The 26862-nt window shown below is 38.9% G+C and overlaps 1 protein-coding gene across 2 annotated transcripts in view; it reads left to right on the top strand.

Moving 5' to 3' along the window:
• The window catches only part of SRGAP1 (SLIT-ROBO Rho GTPase activating protein 1), a 252050-nt gene that overhangs the window by 126940 nt on the left and 98248 nt on the right, over positions 1–26862 (top strand). For both annotated transcript variants that reach the window (XM_063074938.1, XM_063074937.1), the window contains exons 2-3: positions 2246–2441; positions 6911–7073. In XM_063074938.1, the coding sequence (XP_062931008.1) occupies positions 2246–2441; positions 6911–7073 (359 nt within the window). The remainder of the gene's footprint in view (positions 1–2245; positions 2442–6910; positions 7074–26862) is intronic.

Below are 26862 nucleotides of genomic sequence, written 5' to 3'. Positions count from 1 at the left end.
CCAAATTCTGTCCCTCTCCATTTTTACTATTGTAGAAAATGCTGCAAGCAGCCTATTTTGATTGGAAAATTACAGGTAACATGAGGTAACAGTTACTCCTCATAAAATGAGGATGAAGATTTAATTGTTTAAATACGGTCCTTCTCAGAACTCCCTAGTTCTTGATTTTAATACTGATGGAAGCAAGCAAGAGAATATTTAAAAATGAGACCCAAGAAGGAGCCCATATAATTTTTGTGTACCTCTGATGAGATTTGTACTCTCAGCCATTTTATTTCTCATTTGGCACTAAGGCAGGTTAACAACAACAACAACAACAACAACAAAACAGAGAAAACTAGTTGACAGCCTAAGATGATTGATTTATGTTCTTTTAGCACAGCGAGATGTGCTAAAATTAGTTCATCTTAAAAACTTACTGGAATTGCTGAATGGGAAATACTCCCACCCTTGTTTTTTTTTATTTTTATGAAACAAAAATAGCTCTGTATCTTGGAGAGAGTTGGGCAGACATGCTGATTTAATACTGTATTGGAAAACACTTACTTTGATTGACTAAAAACCAGATGCTGTTCGTGGTAGTTAAAAGCCTATAATAATGTGTTTACTCTGGTGTTCGTCATACTTCTGTGAGATTAATAATAGGATCCCCCAGTCTAGAGGTGGAGAAACCAAGAGAGGACACTCAAGGAATACTTTGCTATCTTTCCCCAGGGCTCCCCAGAAACAGCATTGCCTGGAGATGGCCTATTGAGGGCAGAGATCTTGTTTCATTAGTTAATGTGTCTTCTTTGCCAGGGAATATGCCTGGTACAGTACAGGTGCTCAAAAAATGTTGGATGGATGCAAGGAGGATGGGAAGCATTTGATGAGTCTGACTGACAGATCAGGGTTAGAGTTGCAGGGGGAGGGGTACCACTTACTAGCTGAAGTCCTTAGATAAGTCTTTACTCTCCTTAAACTTCAATTTATTCTTTGTAAAATGGGAAATAATACTAGTACTTGCTGCATTCGAGCATAGAATAGTAAACATTAAATTATTGTTAGCTATTATTAAATTGAAAACATTTCCTAACTCCCGATTCAGAACTTGACTGCTCTGCTACTAATGAGCTTGATTAAACATGGTCAAGTTTATACACATATATTGTCAGCTAATTCCTTCTCTATTGAAAAGGAATAATAGGAAGAAATTGAAGAGGTGTTATTTGAACATTGATTTCTACTAACTCCGCTGAATTAGATTCAACCTCACTTTTAAGGAATATGCATTGACCCTGGGGAAGATGAAATAAAGTTTTTCAGCATGAATATTCTTGTCTTTGGAGGTTAACCCTGGGTCTTAGGACAAAAACAGGTCAGTAGTTATTAGTTACTGAAGATCATTTTCCAAAATACACACGTCTTTGGTACAGTTATTTACGGATATTTTTGCATGCCACATTTTGCATTTGTGCTTTTGCTAAATCACTAAATGACTAACCTTATGTTCCTAATATATTAAAATTGTCGAAGGATTCTTTAAGGATTATATGCCAATAAATGTGTTAATTTGAATAATGTGGATTATGTGTATCAATAAGGATGTTAATTTGAACAATGTATAAAAAGTACAGGCCAAGTGAAGAAGCCTTAATATTGTGAACAGAATAATACAGTGGACTCCGAGGATTGCCCTGTCATGAATGGATAGTTTGGATTTAGAAAGAAGTTATTTTTAGGCACAGCATTCCTATAAGCCCTGAAGCTATGTGTTTTACAAACTAGAAATGTATGCACTAAATAAAAATTACCAGATGTCAGTTTCTATGTGTGCCAACTGGCAAATATATTCAGAGTCTTTACGAAATGATTCCCATTTCTTTGCCATTCAAACTCAAAAGAGATAGTTGAGGTAAAAGGCTGTTGAAAAAATTATGATGTTCTCAGCTACCCAAAGATGTCACATGTGATGAATTGTTATCTGAAAGCCTTTAATTTTTTTTCCTCATGACTCTATGCGTGTTTGTGGCATTACAAATGTTACCCATTATTTCTACTCTAACATATCATATTCTTTTCTGAGGCTCATGTTCTTTTAAAGGGTCAGCAGATATATTATTTAAGGAGCCAACTGGACACAGCATTCTAATAAAAGTCCAATACAAAGCTAAATATATCCTAGGCTTCGTTACGTATATCTTGCACAGACCAACACACCTCAGTAATTTTCATAAAATCATCAAACGGGTTCTCTTCTCTTTAGAAATTCGAGCTCAACTGGTAGAACAACAAAAATGCCTGGAGCAGCAGACGGAAATGCGAGTCCAGCTTCTCCAGGACCTGCAAGATTTCTTCCGAAAAAAAGCTGAAATTGAGACGGAATATTCTCGGAACCTAGAGAAGTTAGCAGAAAGGTTCATGGCAAAAACAAGAAGCACCAAGGATCATCAGCAATACAAGTAAGAGAGACCTGACCCAAATTGACCTTTCCAAGGTGATATCCTGCCTGTTTACTACCCTTAGTTGTTTTAGATTTTTTTTCACTTTTGTCTGAGAGGCTATTAGTGGGTATATCCTTATAAATAAAAGCAACCCACTATATTTATAATTTATGGGCGTCAATTTATCATATTTTAAGTTAATAGTATTCTCTTGGCATTTTTCTCTTTCCAATACATATGTATTTATGGCTAACTTTATATATAAGAAGAGAAGATGTGTATTTGTAAAATTCTTAATTACAGAAAACTTGGAGTTGATGTCTGCCACAAGTAGATAATTGAAAGGGCAAATTTTAAATAGCTGTTTCTTCAAGCAAAAGCTTCAGGATTTCTGTAGTGATTTTATAGGAAAATAAGCAATAAGGGTGCTTGAGTTTAGGGCTCCCATCCCCCCTGCAATTGAGACTGATTTAAAACAAGAGTTTTTAGTAAAATGCTTATAAGTGAACGCAGTTAAGCCTTACATTAACTGTAATTCATTTGTTTCGAAAATACACATAGGTTGTTGTGATAATGAAATTTATAATTTAAGTCCTGGAGACACAGAGACAAGTGAGCAGACAACTCCAATCAAGTATGCGGGTGCTCGGACAGGGGCAAGCGTGGGACGCCCTGGACAGACCTGGTGGAAATCTGCTCTATAGCAGTGGTGGGGAAGGGAAGGTCCAGTGAAGGTCCTAGAAGAAGTGATGTCCAAGCAAAGACCCAGAGGGCTAGTTGGCCGGTGAAGGGGAGCAGGGGAAGATATTCCAGGCAAGCGGAACATCATGTGTAAAAGATCAGAAGGGAAGGGGTGTAGGGCAGTTTGCAGAACAGAAAGCAGTCGTGTAGGACTGTATAAGGAGCTGGTGGGCCATGTGGCCACAGGTGTAAATCTGAGTACATCATGGAGGCCTTTAGATCTTCCTAGGCAGTCTGGACCCTTTCCTCAGGAAAGGAGAAACCTTTAGAGAATTTTAAGTAGAAGGATTACCCCTCGCACCTGGGTTTTAAAATGAAGATGAAGACCATAGGTAGGATCGTGGACTGTAGGAAGATAGAGTAGAGGGAGGGAGATCACACAGGGGGCTCTTGCAGTTATGGCGTGAATTAGCAGCGCTGGAGACAGAGAGAAACAGATCTATTGGGGAGATATTCAAAAGGCAGTGCAGACTTTCTTTTCTGGAAATACAGCAGACGAGATAATCTGAAAAACCCTTCTACAAAACTCCCAGAAATGCTGGTTAAAATATAATAGATGTCCTTTTAAATGTATAACTGAACTCACAGGAAAGAAAGGGGAATTTCTAGGGTCCGAAAAAGGAAGAGGGAACTGAAAAGTGAACTGGCAGTTGTATCTGCCCTTCAGTCCCACATGGGGACAAAAAATGAGGGCTGTGCACGGTAAAGATTTGGAACTGAGGGCTTCCCCACCACCAACCCTATCGCTCTGCATCCCTGGACTAGAAGAGCTACTATCTCAGTGAAATGGTAAAACAGAAAACCATCTACCCACCTGCACAGGGGACAGCCAGGAGATCTGTCCACTCAGCCTGCTCTCCAGACCGTTGGCTTTGCAGTTCCATTTTACACCCCTCCATGACCTTGGATCCTGGGGTAGGGGGGGGGAGTAGGGTGGGAACTCTGCCTGGGGTGCCTTTGTAGAAGCAAATACAAAAATGCATAAGGAGTTCTCTCTCCCTCCCTGTCCTCCTCCCTGTCCTCCCCCCCCCCCCACCCCCGCCATGACTTTAACCTCTAGTGTTGGTCCAGCATAGACATAAATCTTAATGATGATTCCCAGGGTAAACAAATATGTCGAATGTACTTGACAGAGAATGGGGATGGAAAGAGGATTCTGGAGCCAATACTCTACTCACATTTATAGTATCTGTTCCTTTTTAAAAGCAATTGCAAATAAGAAGACAGTCCATTCGTCCATTCAGTAAATATTTCTGAGTGTCTTCTTCTGTGTTTTGCACTTGGTAATTGGTTGTGAACTGTCTGGCCCCTACGTGGATGGATGCCCCTTTTTGTTTTTCTCCTGGTTTGTTCAGTAGTTTTCTTCAAAAGATAAACAGCTTGAAATCTTATAAGACTTGAGTAAGTTTATTATTGAATATGGGGCTGAAGATAAGATGGATAATAAGTCTGTGGAAAGGATCAACCAGGATTAGGAAAAACTTAAAGACAGGCTTTATTAAAGAGTTGGCCAGGCCTGGGTTTGAACACTGGCTCCACTCTGATTAACTTTGGTCAATCAAGTTACTTAACCTCTCTGAGCCTTGGTTTTCTAATTTGTAAAATGAGATTTTATGTCCAATAAGTGAGAAACATGACAGAATCCTTGATATGATTTTTAGCCAGCATGGGATAAGCACTCAATATTCTCTCCCCTTTACCATACAGATGTTGTATCTTCAGCACAGTAACATTAGCAGTCATTTAAGCTGGCCTCTAAAATCTAGCTCTTTTTCAGTTTTGAGATGCTTCTTGTTTAGAACAGTCTTTGGCCTAAGTTGCTACTGCATAATGGAAAGACCAAGGCTTGGATCAGCCTGCCTGTACTTAAAGACTGTCTCTGACTCTAGCTTTTGTCTAGCAAGCACTGTGCCTTGCTAAGCTTCAGTTCTCTCATTGATAGAAAGGATACAAAGAATATCTGCCTTAAATGGTAGTGACAAGGATTAAGTAGAGTTAATGTCTGTAAAGTCTTTAGAGCAGCCCCTGGACAGAATGTCTAACTTCATAAAGCACTTATCATGTACGTAAGGCATTATAGGAAGCATTTAAAAATATATATTAACTAAAATAATCCTCACAATAATCTTATGAGATAAGCACTGTTATTTTACCCATTCTACAAAGTAACTGAGGCACAGAGAAGTTAAAATAATTTGCCCGAGACCGTATGGCTAGTAAATGATAGTTCTGGGATATGAACCTGAACAGTATAGTCCAGAGTCCACAATCTTAACCTGTATACTACTGTTTCATAGTAGGTGCTCAGTAAATGATAGCTGCTTATTATTATTACTGATATTATTATTATTACTACTATTATTAAGGCAATAATAATAATGTGTTTATTCAATAAACAAAGTAACACTTATTTAGTGCTTACTATGTGGCAGACCACTGAGGGTAAAAAGAAGGATGAAATGTTCTAAAAAAAAATGTATGGGCTACTTCAGCATAAGAGATATACATAAATGTTAATATAAATAAGGTAACATTGACCTCTGGGGCTGGATAGATGGAGAATGTCAGTAGAAATGCTAATGTTACCTGCCAGAGAACCACTGCCTCGCCTGATGGCTTTGAGAAAAAATGTGGAGGGTATAATTCTTAGTGTGCCAGTGGGGAGAATGGGGGCTGCTCTCAGAGGTGCAAGTGCTAGTACCTTAGATAGGTGTTTCTTCCTACAGCCATTGCTGTTTCTGTCCTCTTTTCCCTTTTCTTCTAGAAGGGGTTTTGACTTGATGTAGTATTAAATCATGAATCTGAAAGAATTAATAGCAGAAAGACCTGACAATCATTTCTTTCCTTACTTAATAAATATTCAGGGTCATAAATGATCGTGAATAATAGGAGAGTAACATATCTGATGAAATGTCACTGTGTCCCTGAGTTAGGATAAACATTCTGTGCTGTTTTTGCAAGTTTACACCTAGTTTTTAAAGTAAAAAGCAAAACATTGTACTTTGGATTTTTTTTTTTTTATTAAACAGTAACATCCCAGTTGCTCACTGTTCTTGTTCAGAGTTTTTACTTTTGACTTTATTGTCTGGGATAGAGCAAGAAGCAGTTACAAATGCGAAACAGTTTAGTGGGTTTCAGTAGGACATGTGACAAGTCATAAGCCAGGAAACTTCTTGGTTCTTTTCATGAGCCTTGAGACGATGCCATAAAGTTCTGGTTCCCGGGAACACTTTTTGGGAAGCTGGAGGTTATGTATCAGGGGATTAACAAATAACCCTCAAGTTTATGTTCCATGGAAGGCATAACTAGCCAAATTGCTTTTCCAATAACTGAATATTCAAAGCAGACTTTGTATGCAGTGGCAAACCGCAGTCTGTCAGTGAGATAGTAGTCAGTAGATTTTAATATAAACATGAATTGCTTCTTCAATGGGGGGTTTAAAGCTGAAAGCCCGCCTAAGCACTGTGTATGTTAGGGTCCCAGGGCCCTTGTCGGGAGTGTGGGTTTTCACCGGTGTTCTGGTCCAATTTTTTCCTTCTAGGCCTGGAGAATTGCTGGCTCTGTGCCACCCACAGGCTGGACGGCTGTTCTGCTGGCTGTTAAGTGTCCTGCTCTGAGAAATGCTCAGAACAGAAAGAACAGTGACAATACTCATCTTTTGTGACTCCTTATTTTGCCTTGGTGGCTTTGGAGCTGATTGGGGAAACTTTGAAATGGGTAGTAATTCTCTTATCTTCACTTCTTAGGAAAGACCAGAACCTGTTGTCTCCAGTGAACTGCTGGTATTTGCTCCTGAACCAAGTGAGGAGAGAAAGTAAAGACCATGCGACCTTGAGTGACATCTATCTGAACAATGTGATTATGCGGTTCATGCAGATAAGCGAGGATTCCACCAGGATGTTTAAAAAGGTACACTCACTAAATCCTGCCACAATGTGCTTTCCGATTACCACTTGCCGGTAACCAGGACTGAGAACAGTGTCTGAAAAATCAAAATGAGTGAACATTTTAAAGACACAGAATAAAAAGTGAAACCTGAACAGACCTACTTACAGAGTTACAAATCACTGAATCTGAGACCTGAACATGTGAGCAAAATTTTGAAATAAGATGTAGCTGCAAATTGCATTGAACAGACTGCCTGCACTTATGAAAAATCAAACCAGAGAGGAAAAGCCTTACATTCTGTGTTTTGAGCTCCCACATAATCAGAGGCTTTTGAAGAACTAGATTACCACATGTGCTGCTCTCTCTGGAAAATGTTATCATGATTTTTTCTTACTCCCCACCAGACCAGCAGCAGAGGCTGTGAGAGAGTAATTTGAAAAAAATTCCGCAGGACACAGAAAATTCAGTTCCTTACATGCCACAGAGCTTCCTCTTTCCCAAATCCATTAAAAAATAAGAACTGGACTTTTAAGACTTCTTATTGTTACTAGTCTCAGCCAATGCTCAGCAATTTTTTGGTTGTTTGGACATTTTCGTTGAGAACAATAACAAAACTGGACCATTTCCTGTGCAGAGAATGCAGCTACTCGCCCAGTAAGACTGGCTTGCCTTTTTCATGTTTCTAGGACAAGGGTTTCTCCCTGCCCCCTCAGCTTTGTGCTACAGGTAGTAGTGTTTGGTGCCTATACCTATACCCATACCTCTATCCAGTAATTAATCATTAGTTCCAGAAAGTAGGGGGAGAAAACACCCTGTAGATTAATGACATATTTATGTTTCAAAGTGGCCTCTTAAAACAAAGATGTTGTGTTAAGTTGGCCAGCTGGAAAACTTCTTAGTTGGTTTGATGTATCTACATTAGATTTGATTTCTGACCTAGAAATGGAATTTAGCAAGCTCTAAGTCATCTTGGGCTCTATTAAATAGGGGGAAAAAAAGTTTCAAACAAAAGAGAGATTTTAAAAGTTGGAACTAAGGCGCATATTAATAGACAAGTGACTGGGTAGAGAAATATCCTATGTATCTTAAATAGTCGAGATTTTAAAAAGCAGTTTAGACTGAACTGTGAAAGTGAAGTAATTTTCTTGTACAGCAGCCCTTTCTGCAGAGACCTTATTTAGTTCAGGGGTTTTTTTTGTTGTTGTTATTTCTGAATGTTTAACATGAGCAGGAGAATCTGTTGTTAGTTGCTGGAAAGGATACAAAGATAAAGAAAACCTAGTCCTGGTGCTCAAGGAGGTCACAATTTATTCAAATTTGGATGGCATCCCAGGCTGCTGGGACCAGTCCCTCAAGTGAGTTCATTTATTTACCTATTCAACAAAACACCTTTAAAATGCCTGGCTGGGGAAGCAGAGTTAAAAGACATGTCCCTGCTTGCAAGGAGCTCATTACAATAATTAAGTTACCATACTAAAGGGCACACCACCCGCTGTGGGACCTTGAAGGCTGTGGGATCTTAACCCCACCCAGGGGCCAGGAAACTCGTCACAGAAGAGGGAGCACTTGAAGTGAGACTTTTAGGAGAAGGAGGCGTTCATTATGCAGACAAGGACAGTGAGCTATTCCAGGGAAACTGAAAGCATGACATGTTCAGGGAAAGGAAAGAGATCAGACAAAGGGTTGTATGGGAGCACGTGATGGGATGTGAGACTGGAAAGGACAGTCATATAAGAAGGTATTGTGAGGCTGCCGCATGGAAAAGGAACCAGAATACCCAATTGAGAATTTAAAAGGGGGTCTTTATTGGCCGGCCAGTGACTGTCCCTCCAAGAAAGTCTTAGAAGAGAGCATCCCTGACTTGAAGTTTAGAGGGTTTTTAAAAAGGCACATTTTTACATTAGACACCCAGTTAAAATTATCAAATAGTCACACACTTATAGTTATCATATAGTCACACACATACACACATACCCTCCTGACGTGAGGAGGGGGTTTGGGGAGGCCTAGCATAAGCTGATAACAGAAGCTGAAACAAGCCAGTTAATCTCTCAGGGGCAGCTTGGGTGGGGAACAGCAAGCAAAATTCAAACTTCTCTAGTGCCGGCTAATATTTAGCTTTTAACTTCTATCAAGAGGGCCGAAGAGCTGAGGGGGATTTTCAAACAACATTTTTTAAGCAATTTAAACACTATTTAAATTTAATCAATCCACCTTGTCACACAGCAAGCAGTTTCACAGAGCGAATTTAGTATGTTATGAAAATGGGGGTTTATCAAAGGGACTTGGTATGTCTTGCTAAGATGTAAGCATTCATATTTTGTAAATCAAAGTCAAGGACTTGATACAGTTGATAGAGCCCTACAGCTCAGAGTCAAATGGATTTGGATTTGAATCCCAGCTCTTCTGCTTACCTGCTTCATGATTTTGGGAGAGGATTCAAGATAGTGCTCTCCACCCTGGAAGCCAGTGAGAAAGGCAAGCTTGGGCAGAGGAAGGAGCTCTGGGGCTGGAATGGCCTTTGAGTTGTCTCATATCCAGGCAAGGAGGCCTGGCCATTCTTTTGCAGGCATTGGATTCGGACTGCTCTTAGGGAGGGATTAAGTAATCTTAGGGTGAGGCAGCTTTCTCTGATGGAAGGTGATTCTCAAGGGTAATTCCCAGAGGAATCAGCTGAGAGTGTCAACGGCCAGCAGCCAGCTCCGGGTAGTTGGAGGAATAAGTCCCTGGCTCTTGAAGAGAGGTCTGGGGAATGTACAATAAATACACACACATGGAAAGAGGGACAGACAGACAGACATGCCTGCTTGTTTGCTACCTGGCAGTTCTCTTCTTATCCAGATATTCTGGGGCTCAAAGAATTACAGTCCTTGGTGTTGCTTTGCCTCCCATGGATTTGTCCCCCCTCTTCCCCTGGGTGATGGAGCTGCAAAAGATTACTCAAAGCCCATCTGAGCAATGAGAAGCCCCAAAGGGGTTAATCTCCTGGAACCCTCAAGAGAGAGGCATTCCTTCCTTTTGGGATATTAACCAAGAACTGGGGTTCTCTTCCTGCATTTATTCTCCAGACCAGGAAGTTACAAGAAGAGAACATAGGTGGGGTTTTTGCTAAGTATAGTTTAACAAGTTTAACAATAGAGGCTGGTAACATTCAGTAAAATAAGCAAGGTGACATTCCATAATTCAATTTGCAAGAGGTTAAGTTGATCCACCAACAAAAGCTTGATCTTAGCAAACATTCTCTCTCCTCACAGCAGGTTCCCGGTATCTTTACATATCAGTCAGTAACTTGTCTGTCTTTGAGCTAGCAACATTGCTGTGTTACAACTCTTTATCTTACAACAGAGACTTTTAGCCTGGGGAAAGTTTCCTGTCTTTTGCAAGTTTAACATTTTATATGTCCTTTTGGGAGGCTGAAACTGCAGGGCTCTGGAGGCCCTGTGAAATACATTTGCTTCATAAATATTGGTATACTCCACACCTTGGAAACTTCCTATTTACAATGGATTCCTAATTGCTTTGGCATTTAGAGGGAGAAGGTTCCATGCTTCCTGAACAGCCTTCTCACTCCTAAGCATTGCTGACCAGCTGGAAAGGGAGCAGCCATTACAATGACAGTTATATTCTACCTTCCTCAAGCAAATAACAGCAGATGACACGTGTCACCTTTCCATCTACACTATTGCTGGAAAAAGGAAGAACAGAGGCAGAGGGCAGAAGGAAGAGACCAGATCTTATTGAGGAACCAGATAAACCCACTAGGACACGTTTGTCATCTGAAAGAAAGGGAAGCCAGAGTCTGTGTCTATCAAGTCTAAAGAATTTCAGGTTCCTTTAGATTAGAAAGCAAGACTAGTTTTTTCTGCCCCTCCCCCCTTTCTTTTCCCTCCATCACCAATGTTCCTTTTCTCCAGCTCTTCTTCCATTGTTATGGTTCTAGGTTTGAAGGCTATTTTCTGTGAAAATGGAAAGGAATCATTACAGTCAGTCTGAAATGGCCTTTAGAACTGCTATGGAATCCTTAGTGAGCATAATGCTTGTCTTTCTTGGAAGAGAATTTTGAGACTTTCTCAGTTTTCAAAAATAATCCCCATGTCTGTATGGAGATCCAGATACATACTGTGTGCTTGATGGTTTTGTCCTCTTAAACAGCTGTGTCTTTTATGACAGAGAATCCTCAGAGAATTACCCAAACTGTTCTGTCAAATAAGGAGTTTGGTGCAGGTAATTCTAGGAATGTTTCTGTATCCAAATGGATATAATAATCAAGAAGACTTGTAGGAATACCCAATTCCATGCATTGTTATAGAGAACAACTTCAAGACTTAAATCTTAATCAAATCAGAACCAGTTATAGAAATAGTTGCCTAAGCTTAACAGAAAGTTTGAATGGGTAGAAAAAGTGAAGCTTTTTTAAAACAAAAACAATATCCAATTATACAAATATTGATTTTTATATTTAGTTCTTTAGAGGCCTAAATGAAGCCTAATGGTCAGAATAACATAGTAATTTAGCTTTTAGGCCCTAAAACCAGATGTTTTAGATATGAATCTTGGCTTTGTCACTGTTAGTGGGATAAAGTGGGATTAGTAACCTATTCCAGATAGTTATATAGAGGATTTGTGAGTCATACATGGAAAGCAACTTAGCCCAGTGTCTGGACTTAATAACTCCTATGTACATTTAGCTAGTACTTTTATTACTATCTATATCATAAGCACTTATTCCATATGCCAGCAAAAATTATGTAATGTGAGCTTATACTAGACATTATTCTAAATGTGTCCTGATTCGAAGGAGAATGCGTTGTTGTGGAATGAACTCGGCATGAAAGTCTCCAGACACTTGGAAGGGTTGGAGAGTCAGAAGGTTTATTACGCATGTGGGACCCAGGTGAACTTTCATCCTGAAACCCTGGGACCCTGAACATGAGTTTAACAGGGCTTTTATAGACAAGTTTGGCAGGATGCATAAGCTTAGGTTTAAATTTATATCTTAGACAAGCAGCTGCTGGTTTCAGCTGCTTCTCACCCACGTGACTTAGGCGAGCAGGCAAGATTACAGAAGCAGAAATGCTGGCAGGCAGTTGATTATTAACTAGACTGAGTTCTGGGGGCCCTGGGAGATAAGCACATTTAGTTACAGAGGCATTTTACAAGTTAGTCAGAATTTAATTTTGAATTTTCTCAACAGTGTGACACAACAGTGTGACAAATACATCCAGATCATCACATTTTATTTATTTTTCTCTTATTATGAAGTTTCGAGCCATATTTGTAAGTGGGCTCTGCGAAGTGCCCTCACATCATTGCGTGTAGCTCAAATGAATTTTGTCCTCGCATTTCAACAATTAGTAGGAAATCAGGGAGTAACCAAGTAAATGCCGTAGCTGGTCATTACTTTGCGCCTGTCAGAACCCCACAGCCTTTTCACGTGAAGAGTCTTACCTTTGAGGCTTCCCTGATTTCTTCATTCATTCAACAGTAAGTTATTCAATTCCAGACCCTACACTGGGTATGGACAATGTAAACATGTCCAAAATAAACATGGACAGGCGAGGACTCTGCTATTACTCTCTAGAGCTCTAATTTCCCTTTTTAGGAGAAGGTCAGAATTTGGGGACTCCTTGTACACAAGGGTTTGTTTCATGATCAACCCTCACTTCTTTCCCAAAGAGCAAGGGCTGATGCTGGGCCTCTTGCCCTGTTCTCCAGCCCTGCCTCCCACAGTCATGAGATTTTGCATCCTCCTTTCCATTACTCACGCTGAAAGAGAGTGTTCTGCATCTGGTTTGGTGCTGCAGCCAGATATGTGGCACTTAAATGCTACACATAAAAATGTAATTAATGTCAGCAGTCACATTGCAGGGCAAGCGACAACCGGCTTGCAGTAATCACTTTATTTAAGCACCTAATCACAAGATCTTATTTAGCAATTTTAAGAATGTTAGTAGAACTATGTAGTTTAGAGGGAGTTCCATAAAATGTTGGCATTTGAATATGTTAAATTAGCTTTGTTTGTTTTAAATAATCTTGAAGTCTGTTATTTCCCCAGGGATTGTTTTCAGATCATTAATGTTTTTGCACAAATATGTATACAAGTATAATTTGTTCTGTTTCTCCGCCAATAGTCATGACATCTGTAAGCTGCCACTTACTGAGTTTTAACTGAGCACCAAGCTTTACATCTTTCACAAATTAGCTCACGTGTCCTCACAGCTGCCCAATGAACAGGTATTATAATATACATTTTAGGGATGGGGAGCAAATGCTCAGGGATGTAAGTTGCAGAGCCAGGCTGGCTAGTATGTATTTTTGTCTTTGTCCATATATTTTAGATAGTTCATAGCTACTATGGATTCTTTTGGTATTTTTTGGTGGTAATTGGAGATGTCACTTAATGCATAGGGTCAGAAACTTCTGAGGAATGTGACACCATGGTTCTTGGCCCTATTCATTTCTTTTGAAAATCCTCAAGAAATCTTCCTGGGACGAGGCAGCAAAATCTGTCAGTCCTCTGAGTTATAGGCAGGGACTCAAAGCAGCAGACACTGGCCTCAAGCCACTGAGAATAACACCTGTTTGGCATAAATGCCATAGGTTATCAGATTCGGATTCACAGGAATTAAATTAACCCACTTTTGGTATTGCTGATTGTGTGGCTTAATCTAAAAGGAAGGAGCGATGACTAGTAAGATTCACAGTCATTTTTTTATTTTGATCAAAACCAGCCATATTCTATATAAATACCCCCATATGAAAAAAAAAAAAAAATACAAAGACATTTCATGCGGTGGGGAGGCAGAAGTTGTACTTTCAAGTAGACCACTTAAAATAAGTTAGTATTCAAACAGTTGCTTTAGTATAAGTTAATAAATGATACCAGTCTACTGCAGATCTCCAAGGCTCTGACCTTCTTTTGGAAGAAAAAAAAAAAGTCCATAAGTTTTAAAACATCTGAAAACTACCAATCTATATATGAGAGAGAGAAAGAGAGGGTTTATTTCTTTTTGAATTTAAAAATATATATATGTTCATTGTAGAAATTGAGAAAACACTAAAAAACATAAAAAGAGAAATAATTACCCATATTAATACTACCTACTGTTAATATTTTGGTCTCTATCTTTTCAACACTTAAATGTATACACGAATATGTATAGTACACAACATACATACATATGAATTTTTAAAAATTGAGATTTCATTGCATATAGCTTGGCAACCTGCTATTTTTATGTAGAATATTATTAGCATTTCTCATGTCTGGAAATAGTCTTTTAAAATAGGACACTTCATGCCTGCATAGTGCTTTACAATCTGTAAGGTCATGTTATTTCCCTGTTGGTGGATATTTAAATCTTTCACATATCTATGATTTTATTTCTTATGCTGCATTTTTGAAGTAGAATTATTGGGTCAAAGGGTAGCCATAGGATTTTGTTAGAATTTCATGTCTTGGTTGAAATTCTTACCTTTTGCCTTTCTGGAGTAATGATGGTTATAGCTGTGATTTACCAATAAGTAATATATTCCCTGAAAAATAAATTGACTATTTTATTAGCAGAGAGCTACCAGATATGATTTAGTATGCTTATGTAACAGTCATAAATAATATAACAAGAGGAACTTTTTCAAAGTATTTCAGTGCAGTGTAGCAGAAGAATTAAATGGTATTCCGGTAGCCTCAAGGGACAGCTTAATTATTGATAGGGCCTAGATAAGTAAGTAAGAATAGTTCAAGCTAACACTACCAAGCTGGTTCTCTTGAGTTTTAAGGGCTAGCCTGTCTTTTTAGAAATAAATCAAAACCAAGCTATCATTTCTTACAATGATGTAATTTTCTGAAATATTCTAGAAAATATTTCAAATTTGTGCTTACAAATTACTTGTCAGGATGGCAGACATGTATTAAGTGCTCAATGAATAGTAGTTGTTGGTGTTGCTGTTCTTGGATTTAAATTGTTGCTTTTATTACTTAGAAATAACAAGACATGTGTGATTGGCCTGGCTATAAATTTAGCAGGTGAGTTGCTATATAAAAGTATTCACCATCAGTTCAGAACCTTTATCAAAGACCTAGAAGCAGGACATTAAGTGGATGGTATATGTGTGTCTCCTTGGAAAATTGATATAATAATAATAAAACTAATGTCAGCTAAGTTGAACGTTTTGTCACGCAATATGATACTTTGGTACCAACACTCTAATGTTAGTAGTTGAACCCATAATTTCATTGAGAATAGTTTTCAAAAAAGCATTTGAAAACCTATTTTTGGTATTAAAAATCTGGAAATATAAATTTTTTTTTCATTTTACTTTATCAATATACAATGTAGTTGATTTTCATGTCCCTTTACCAATTTGGAAGTATAAATTATTTTAAATGGGTATCTCTAAGTTACTTTTATTTTCTTCTGTTTGCTTATCTGTAATTTCTGACTTTTGTACAATGAACATATTATATAAGATACACAACAAAACATGTATTATAAACTAAAACCTTCATGGAAAAACTTGGTCCAGAGTATACCAGTGTTTACTGTAAAGAAGTGGGAAAACTATGTTCAGTAAGTAATCTATCCCCAAATGTTATTTATTAATGGAGAATTGGCCTATTCCCCAGGTCCAGTTAAATATTTCACTTTGAATATATGGTATTAAGATGATTAAAATGAGAAGGCATGAAATCAGGGAACTTATGAGCAAGACAGCAGCTTGTACATGGGTTCCAACCACCTTATCTCCCAAATTATCTGTGAAATGACCAATCAAATGCCTAAATAGGAAAAACTAGAATGATCTTTCTAACTTCAAGCAGAGCCCATCACTCCTTTACTCAAACCCCCAATGGCTCGCACTTCACTCACAGTGGAAGTCTACTTCCCCACCTCCCCTCCCCAGCTTTATCTTTGTCTATAGCGCTTATCCCTTTCTGACATATATTTACTTAATTATTTGTTCACTTTCTGTCTCCCCTCAATTCCAATGTAAGTCCTTGAGGGGAGGGAACTTTGTATTGGTCACCGAAACAGTGACTGGTACAGAGTAGGTGATCAGCAAATATTTACTGAATGAATAAGTAATGAATAAAGACTTATATCTGTATTAGAAACCAGAGATGAGTGACATCTGCATAACAGAAATTTCAAGGCATTTTAGCAGGAGCCAGTATTGGCAGGGCTGGATTTAAGCAACACTATAACGTCCAACCTACTTCCTGAGAGAGAAGTATCAGAGGAGGTCTTAGCAGTAACCCACCCTCAGAGGCAAGGGTTAGTGAGGAGGATTGATGAGATTCCTCACTGGAGCATACTCTCTGTCCTTTCATGGGGTAGCAGCCCTGGGACAGTGGTGTGAGGATGAACTACAGTTTTCCCTTGCAACCACAGGCACCATGAGACTCATAGTAGGATTCCTATGGCACAGGCTCCCACCTGACTCTCCCAAATGAAAATTGCCTTTAGGATTATTTAAATTTTTTTCATCAGTTCCTTGAGATATCTAGAAATCCATTCTGTGTAAAAACTAGTCAAGATCTGTCTCTCAAAATCAAGCTCAGCCTTCTCTTTGACTCTTAAGACAATACCGGGCAAACATGGACTTCCTTAGAGAGATAATTATGCAAAAACTTCCAGAGATAAGTATGAGTAAATAGAGAGGAATCATAATTCCTTTGTAAATATGCTACCATTTCTTCATTCACTCATCAATGCATATTATTGAAGCTTTCTTTATCTCAGCCACTCTTCCAGATGCTGGGGATACAGCAGTGACTAAGACAGACATTGTCCCTGCTCCTCGGATCTTATGGTAGGGGGTGTAGACAATTAACATCTTGTTACAGAACCACATATTAACTGTACAGATCCATAGAGAAGCCCCTCACTTCTTATGACTTGGGGGTCAGGGAAGGTGAAACTTGAATAGATTATCAAGAGTTAGCTAGATAGGGCCAGTGAGAGCGAGAGAGTAGGGTGGCAGGAAAGGAGTACAAAACTGTCCCAGGAAGACACAACATATGTGAAGAACCAGAGGTATGAGAGAATATAGACTTTAAGGGGGAGAAAGGGTGTTCTTTGTGGATAATTCAAAGAATGAGAGAGGTCAGATGGCAAGAGATGTGATTGGAGAAGTAAGAAGGAAGTTGAGATAAAAGGCCATGTTGAGGAGTTTGAATTTATCCTAACAGTAGTGGAAAACCATTCACAGGTTTAAACGTGGTAGTGACATGATCCGCTTTCAGTGTGTCTGGAGTGTGGAGAGTGGGATGAAAGAGTCCGAGATGCCTGTGTTGAAGCTGCTGGAATTAATCCAGATGAAAGATGAGGAAGCTCTCCCTTGGTGTGCCAGTAAAGGCACAGGAGCAGGCAGATTTGAGCAGTACATTGGAGATGGAATCCATAGGCCTCGGCAGTCGTTTGCTGGGGTGGGAGAAGGGAGGATATGTAGAGGAAGCAGTTAAAGGTGACATCCAGCCTTTGGCTATTGTTAGGGTGATAGTAACTCATATGAAAGGAGGAGTTCTGGGGCACAGAGGCTGTGATGGGAAAAGGATAGTGGGAAAGATAAGTTTAGTGTTAGATGTGCCTGTGGATAACTGGGTAGAAAAGTCCCTATGCAGACTAAGAATTTCAGAAAAGAGATCAAGACTGGTGAGTTGGTAATCTTCAATATGTGTCTGGTAATTAAAATCTTGGGAGTGTCTGAGTTAAGCCAGGGGGAATATATGTAGGGTGAGATGGGAAGAGTAACTGTTGGGAAAATTGAATAGTTTGGTCAGAGCCTTCACCTTGGGTCCCGTAGGGTGTGATTTAGCACATCCATTGTAAGCAAATTGTGTGTGTGGGGGGGTTATTGCACATGTGCACCAATGTATCTTTTTAGTTTTGTTGCTATTCTTGTGTTCTGCAGAGAGAGAGAGACAGACAGAAAGAGAAGAGAGAAGAGAGGAGTTTTAGTGAAGTAGGCAGGCAGGCGTCGGCCTCGGGCATTGGCCTCAGGCATCCACCCTGCACAGCCATGCTTTCCAACCTATGGCTCCAAGGACCTTTTGGCCAGTTACCTTGCTCATAGACCTGAGTGAAGGGGTCTGGTGACCCAGCCTAATGTGTGTGGGGTCTGGTGACCCAGCCTGGCACGTGAAGGGTTTGTGACCCAGTCTGTGAATGGCCTTGAGGGGTCTGGGAGCTCCAGACTCAGCCTTAACTTGACAATCGGCGCAGTCGGTGCAGGATTACCAGCAGGTAAAAAAGCCCAACAACTAGCATGGTCGCCTAGCTTTACAGTATCCAAGAAAAACTCTCAGCAAAACCAAGAATGAAAGGATGAGAAGAAAAGTATCCTTTATAGTGACTGAGAAGGATCAGCCAGAGAGGAGGGAAGAAGCCCAGGAGAGTGAGGTATCTGGGAAGCTAAGAGAAGAAAATACTACAAGGAAGAAATGGTCAGCACAATAAAGTCTGAGACATGCCGCTGAATTTAGCAGCAAAGGGTCTTCAGCAACCCTGGCCAGAGCAGTCTGAGTAGAATGGCAGGGACTGAGAAGTAAGAAGAAGTGAGCGAGTTGGTACAGAAAATATAGACAATATTGTCTAGAAATTTGCCTATGAAGAGGAAGAGAGACAATGGAGGTGTTTGAAGGAGAACGTGGGGTCAAGAAAGTTTTTCTGTTTGTGTGGTAGTTTTAAGATGTGAGGACAGAGCTAGTTTAAAATGTTGACGGGAAGGAGTCATAAGAAGAGAAAGCTCAAGATGTTAGGAGAGAACAGGTGTAATTGACTGAAACCCTACAAAGGGGGCAGGTAAGGGATCCAAAGGGCAGGCAGAGGCAAGGCCTTTGGCAAGAGAGAATAGATAAGAGTCGGTGTGGATGCAGATAGTTTTGTAGGGGTGGATGGCCGAATGTTGTGGAATTCTCTGTTCCTGTTTCTTTGTGACGCTGGAAATGATGTCTAATGAACAAGAGGAGAAGAGTTGGGAACATAAGGTTTGAAAAAAGAGAAGATTGTAAACAACTGCTGGAGAGACAGAGAATTAAAAATAAAACAAATGTAATATGAGAAAAATTTCCCATTTGACAAAATATCACAGCCTGAAAAACTAGTGTGAGTTTGCAAACAAACTTACCAAAAAGAGAAACACGTAAATATATCTTGATGTTCCTTTCAAGATCCAGGCTTAAATGGATTCTAAAAACATCCTTTTTCCCAAAAAGAACATAGGTTAGGTCTTATATGTAACATTAAATGTCAGAAGATGATGGAACAAAACCTACAAAAGCAACTGAAGGAAAGTTACAAGCCCAACATTCTCTATTCAATCAAGTTGTTTTTTGTTTTGAAAAGTAAATGAAGAGCAGTCATAAATATATAGTATACTTTCCTGGATATATGCTTAGTTGTGGTAGATTTTGTGCAGAATTGGCCCAAATGATCCTCTTTCCTCTATCCCCTCCCTTGCATAGTCCTCACCCACACTGACTGTGGGCCTGGCCACATGACTTGCTTTGGACAATGGGACAGTGGTAAGTGTGGGGCAAGCAGATACTTGAAGTACTTTCACAGTGGGGCTTGCCCTCTCTTGATGCTTTTGGAACCCTGAGACCAACATGTAAACAAGTCCTAGCTAGCTTCTGAATGAGGGCAGTTGAGGCATCTCAGTGACAGCCAGCCAACTGCTAGACATACAAATGAGGACTTTTTAGATCATCCAGTTGCCGGTTGACCCCAGCTGACCACAAATGCAAGGGAGAGCACAGCAAAGCCAGCCCAGAACAGAAGAATCTTCCAGGTGACCCACAGAATCATGAGCCAGGTAAAATGTTGTTTTAAGCCACCAAGTTTTAGGTGCTTTGTTACACAGCAAAAGCTAAATGATACACTGGGTAAAGACCTGCGTCCTCTAAAAAAGAAGATGAAATCAAAAGATAAACATGGGTTCTGGGTAAATAGAGTAAACTCATTCTATCATGTCTTTCCCACTGAATGCTCTGTTAGACCTGGACAGAATGACTGCAGCAGCAATTTGAAAACTCTGAAAATTAAATAGTAGTAGATGGATTGAAGGAGACCAGATTTTAAAATCCCACCAAATCAGCAGTAAGTTTCCCATTTTTTTCCGGCCTAGATTCAAGGCAGCTAGAAACCTGGAAGTAGACGTCAGGCATGAACATAGAGAGCTCTAGGAGAAGCCTTTAGTTGTGACTCAAAGAGCAGAAAAGGGAGAGTAAAGAATATCCCCAGTTTTTTCTTTTCCTTTCTTCTAATTCCTCATACCCCAGTCCCCAGACAATCCCACAGTGTCACCAATAGCAGCAGTGACAGCAAGAGGGCCCACAAGCACCTAAAACTCTGAAAGAGAGGAACTTTACCCCTCAATCAAATGAGCTGTGGTCCCAGAAGGTGGGCTGAACATCTGTTTTTTTATTTTCTCTTTGTCCTGCTGCCACATGTCCCCAATAGGGGCACAATCATGGGAAGTGTGTGGCCAAGTAGAATAACTAAAACCCCAGCTTTCCAGTTAAAGGACTGAAAAGCCCAAGGAACCAAATAGTACTGGGGAGATTGCAGAGAGGGTGAAGATTGAAAAAGCAATCCCCACAAAGTTCCTTATGAACGTCTGAGCCCCTAAGCTACACGTGAATGTGTCTGACCTTAAACAGTATACCTACCAAAGACTTTGAGAACTGAATGAAAGGATAGAATTACTGCCTGGGTTCCAGACTGGCCTCTAGCTGGCGCATATGCAGGATAGATCCAAATAACACTGCAAACGTGTTGGAAACAGAATTGACACTGAAACCACAACCCATAGAAGACTGGTCAGAATTTGTATTCTGAATCCAACCAGATTGATTTCCTGATAAAACAAAAATATTAACATTCTATATATGGTTTAAATAAGACCCAAAGTCTCATAACATAATATTCAAAATATCCAGAATACAATCCAAAATTACTCAGCATACAAAGAACTAGCAAAACCTCAATTCACATGGGAAAAGCAACCAACAGACACCAATTTTGAGATGACACAGATGTTTGAATTATCTAACAAAGATTTTTAAAGCAACCATGATAAAAATATTCCAAGAAGTAAGGGCAGTCAGGGGACACACTTTTGAAATAAGTGGTGGAAAGTCTAAGCAAAAAATAGAAGATATAAAGAAGAACCAATTGGAAATCTTAGAGCTGAAAAATTCAATAACTGAAATTAAAATAAAATTCACTAGACAGGCTCAATAGCATGATGAAGATAACAGATTGAGGACCGACCCCGAGGCGCACTCAGGAGAGTGCGGCGGTGGGAGCAGTGCTCCCACCGTGGGTTCGGATCTTCTCTAAGGATGGCCGGTGCACTCACTGGCTGAGCGCGGTGCGGCCGGTCACAAAAAGACAAAAAAAAAAAAGATAACAGATTGAAGTTAGATTAACAGAAATTATTCAATCCAAATAGCAGAGAGAAAAAAAGATTGAAAAAAATTAACAGAGCCTCAGGGATCTATGGGATAATACCAAAATTTTAGTCTGAATTTGCATCATCAAAATTCTTAAAGGAAAGGAGAAAGTGTGGTGTGGAAAAAGTAGTTGAAGAATAATTGCAAGAAAGCTTCCCACATTTAGCAAATGACATAAAGTTATATACTCAAGAAGCTCAGCAAAACCAAACTAGATGACTCCAAAGAAATCCACACCCAGACACATCATAATCGAACTAAAAACTACAGAAAAAGACAAAGATATTGGAAGCAGCCAGTGAAAAGTGATACAATACTTATGGGGGAAGATCAATTCAAGTGATTGTAGGATTTTCTACCCACTAAAAGCTAGCAGCACCTCACAGGTTGTGACAACCAAAAATGTCTTCAGACATTGCCAAATGCTCTCTGGGGCAAAATTGGCCCCAGATGAGAAATATTGATCTAAATTAATTGAGTTTTCCTCCCCCTAAACAGATCTTTTTTTTTTTTTTAAAGAAATGTTTGTTTTTCAATCATAGAGTTTACAACTCTAAATTAAATGAACACAAACGGTGTACATCAAAAGGCACCCAGTCCCTCACTTCCCATAAAAAAGGAATTTAAAAAAATGTTGTTCAGTACTAGGTTTATTCAAATTCAGTTATTTATAAAAGAACAGCACTTAATCAGGTTCATTTTGCAAGAGCCATAGACACACTGACTCTTTACCCATTTGTCCAAGAAGGAAGTTGCTGCCTAAAGAAAGGAACTGATGAGAGAACATTCCTGCCATATGTCGAGGTGTCTGCATTTGAGATCAACAAATTCTAAAGCAACCTAAGAACAGTATTCTGGTTACTAGCCAAGGTCTCTTACCAGTTGAAGACTATGTTTAATTCCACATGGTAAGATTCTAAACGATTTTTAGCAGCTGCAAGAAATGCCATATTGGGGTAGATTGCACATTTAGCAAATATTTGAATTAAGAAACACTTGTGATACCTTGGATTATAGCAACCCAAAAATATGTATTTGCAGAACAGATACTGTATATGGCTGTCAAATTTATTTTAGTGCCTTTTAAATCTCAACCAAAAGAAAAGAAATATTTTCTCATTATTAGAGAAGCAGTTAAAAAGAAACAAGAAATTTTATCAGCTAAATACTTTGTCAGATCAACTTAGAAACCTATAAAAAATAAAAGGTTTTGACACTGGACACATGAACTATTTAGATTTAGAAAAAACAGTGCTGTTCAATAATTAATAGTAAGTAAATACACGTACTATTTTCACTTTTTAAACTTTAATAGTTTCAAGTGAACACAGAGAACCATAATTGACTAATGCACTGGCTTGAATAAACATATCCATGAAAATTTTCTCTTTTGCTCTAAAGATGGAGATTGCAGGGGTCTACTAAAATAGTCAACTCTTATTTTTCGACAAGGTCTAATCATTCTGCTCTACAGTCAGGACAAATCTATTGTTCTTCTGTTTTCCTTTCTGTTTTATTTTTCTGAAGCTTAACCTTACTGAAATCAGCTTTCTTTTCCAAAACTGAAAATAATATTTTATTATTCATTCAACAAATCTCTATTGATTACCTTTATGTGATAGGCACAATGGTGGGTAATAAGATCACAAAAGTGGGTAAGACACAAATCTTCAATTGGTACCCCGCAGGAGCTTAGAATCTAATGAGGGAAGGAAATGTAGACATAAAATTACATTACAAACTGGTAACTGCACTTACAAAGATAGGACCTAAGACCACGAGAGCACAGAGGATTGAATAAGGCATTCTACCTAGAAAAATGGGGGGAGCCTTCACAGAGAGAGTGACATTTGATCAAGCTCTTAAAGTTGGTAAGGTTTTACAGAGGAATTGGGGGAAGTACAGAGCAACCAGGAAGGGCAAGGTCCTGGATTTCTTATTTAGGAATGGAATTTTTTACATAATTAGGAATGGAATTGATGCTAGGGGAAGATGATGGTAGATGGGACTCTTGGAGGCTCCACCTACCCTCTCCTTAACTGTAGTGAGTTGTAAAGATGTATTGTTTGGCCGCCTCTTCTTTGCCTTGACTAAAAGCTCATATCTGTTACACAGCTGGCTGGGGTCAAGAGTGTCGCCTATAACATGGTGAAAAATATATAGTGGGGTAACAGCTATCTGAGGCCTAGAAAGGCAAGTTGGGGGACACAAGAATTTTGAATCTGTTTGAGGAATTGTTATGTTGTCCTATAAGCAACTAAGGATGCCAAGAGAGATTTGAAAGCAGGGATATGACATGACTCAGCTTTGTTTTTTGGGAACACTGTGAACAATAAATCGGAATGGGAAGAATCTGGTCTTGGGGAACCTAGTGAGGAAGCTGTTGCATTAGTAATCTGTGTGGTAGTTTTTTCTCTGTCATGTGAATTATGGCCAGAGTGTAGTTCCGTTCTTGTAAAAGAAAAAGAATCTAACGGTGATTCTAAGATCCTTGGGTTTACAATAACTGCACAGCCATAGGTTTGGACGAACTCCACAGATCAGGGCAATTGCAAGTGACTGCAAGTCACCAAGAGGTGTGTGTTGCCTCTTAGTCCTCCCAAGATCTCAGCCTCCACCCCTTGAAGTATTAAAAAAAGTGTACTTAATACCACTAGCTGCAAAACAATGAACAGTTATCTGGGAGGTAAGGAGAATTCACTCTGATTTCTGTAAACTGTGTCATATAAGGAACAGTTAAAGACACTGAGAATATTTAGTACAGAGAAAGTAAGTCTTAGATAGGACACTAGCTGTCTTCAAATATTTGAAGGCCTGTTGTGTAGAAGATGGCACAGGTGCACTAACTCTGTAAGGCTACAGAAGTTAAGATCAATTGGTGGAACTTAAGTTGAGACTGGGGTTACTTTGTAACTGAGGAAGACCTAACAGTTATTACAGTCTAAAGTCATAAAGGGGTATCTCAGAATTAGAGTTCTGCTTTGTTGTAACTTTGCAATATTCTCTGGAATGGACTTTATTCTCCTTGATATTGTGCAAACACAGTTAAGTATTCCAAAATGTCTTGAATTACGTTGAATTGACCAACATTCTGATTTGAAAGTTGACTGATGCATGAGCATTTAGAAAAACAGAAAGTGATTTCATGAGATAAAACAAAGACACGATGCTGAGCTGATAATAGCATCATAATGATAGTAAAAACTAACATTTATGGAATGCTTAGTATGTGCCAGGCACTCTGTTAAGCACATGACAATGGACATCTCATTTAATCCTTATAACAAGCCTGTGGAATAGATATTATAATCTTTCCCATCTTATAGGTGAAAAAACAGCTCAGAGAAGTTAAAGATATTTAAATAGTCTGACCCTGGGTCTATCTTGAAGGTTTTAGGGGTCTTCTCCCCCTTCAAGTAGGCTGTCATTCCATGTGCAATTGCCCACTAACCACAAGTGTTTTCTAAATTGCTCTGGTTTTATTCAAAGAGCCAGGTTCTTAGTGAAAGGAACACATACCCTACAGAAATTTGTCTTTTTCTATTCCTTAGGCTACTTATACTCAAAGACGTTGTGAGTTCTTAGACTGATTAACAAGCTGTAGTTCTGACATGGTGCTATTGGGATAAGTATAGATTTTTTAAAGGAAGTTTCTAATTTAGATTAAATTCTTAAAGATCACTTTGTTTATTAAAGGGGTTTGGTCCAGGAGTTATATAAATAGAGATTTTGCTTGATTTAAATTGTTTGAATAAGCATAAATCAGACTGGATTGAAATTGTTTTGTTTACTCCTCTGTCTCTCCCACTAGATTATAAGGCCACTTTTCTATCCTTGGCACATAGAAGGCACTCAGTAAAAACTCACAGAATGAATGAGCAAATGCATGAGCAAGTACATGAATGAACTTATACCAGTATGTCAAAGAATCTCTGCCTTTGGCTTGCTAATCCAATAGACGATTTATAAATGAGCAAATCTTCTACCTATTGATTTATTTTTGTAAATAGTCCCTGGATTTTTCTTACCGCAGTGCTATTAAGACTAAGTTCATGAGTTTCCTACACAATGTGGTCTAGTTCGCTTCCCCACAGACTGTACTCATAACCCCAGCCACCTGTGGTGTGGATGTGAGCTTTTGGTCACACTGGGGAGCAGTGCAGCTTTGGATCTCTGCACAATCACAGCTGTCACAGGAAAGCCATCTGGCTTGACTGATAAATCAGTAGACTTTGGTTCTCTTACTGAAAAAAAAAATTAAGAAAACATTATTATGGTAACAGTTAATAAAGATGTTAATAAAGATGAGTTATTACATTTTTATAAAGTTCAGCATATTGAAAAATGGTCTGGAAATATATTTCTGGTATTTTTTAGTTAATTATATTACATTCTGAACCAGAGTTTTATAACTCATTCTGATTTTAATAATTGGGTAGGTTTGTTTACATCAGCCACTGAGAGTTTATACTTAATTGATCATTCATTTAGTGACACTGAAAATGTACTTCCAATTTATCAGCATTTTGAGTAGAGAAATAACTCTAGCTTGTGTTTCGTGAAGAGTTAAGGAAATGAAAGATGAAAATGAAAATAACTTGTTTCATCCTACCTCCCTGTAGGATTTTTAAATTTCAGCCTTGAGTTACTTTGTCTGTTAAAGTAGTGTTTATACCTGGGAGGTTATGAGTGGCTTTGCACCTTTCAAGTTGTCTGCTTACAGGCTGAATGCAGCAACAGCAGACATTTTTCACCTGGATGTAGAATGCCACATCTGTCTAGCAGTTACATTAGTATTCTAGGACATGACTCAGATAGTTCCCTTTATGATTAAGTTTTATCTCGTTTTGAAATGAAGCTCTGGTTCCTTTTAATGATGATTCTTCCTAATTTTCCCATGTTTTCTAGTGAGTTGGTGTTTTGTCTAAAAGAATACTGATTATTTTTTTTCATTGGGATAAGGTAGGTCATGAGGCTAATTCCATGCTCTGTACAAAACCATTGCCTTGATAGAAGGGAAATGTACAGAAACAGTGTGAGTATTAACCGGAAACTCAGTTCAGAGAAAGTTCAACCCAACTTTCTCTGTTAGGCATCTTAGAAGATGCTCTTGGCTCTGTCTTCAGAGTTTACATGAAATAAGGAAATGTATTATTATAAAGTCACATGAACATGAGCTTTGGAAACTTAAAAGCACACATACTGTGGAAGCATGGCCTGACCCTTTAACCAGAATTTACATCCATCTAATACTGACTAAGCATGAGACACTAAAATGATTTGAAACCCTCTCATTAAATATTTAATCTGTTTTTTCTCTTTCTCTCTTACTTCCACTCTGACTCAGCATAA

Source organism: Cynocephalus volans, chromosome 12 (genome assembly GCF_027409185.1).
Source record: "Cynocephalus volans isolate mCynVol1 chromosome 12, mCynVol1.pri, whole genome shotgun sequence".
In the NCBI taxonomy this organism is placed as follows: domain Eukaryota; kingdom Metazoa; phylum Chordata; class Mammalia; order Dermoptera; family Cynocephalidae; genus Cynocephalus; species Cynocephalus volans.
Note: the sequence above shows the minus strand (reverse complement) of the source record. Positions and strands in the feature narration are given on the sequence as shown.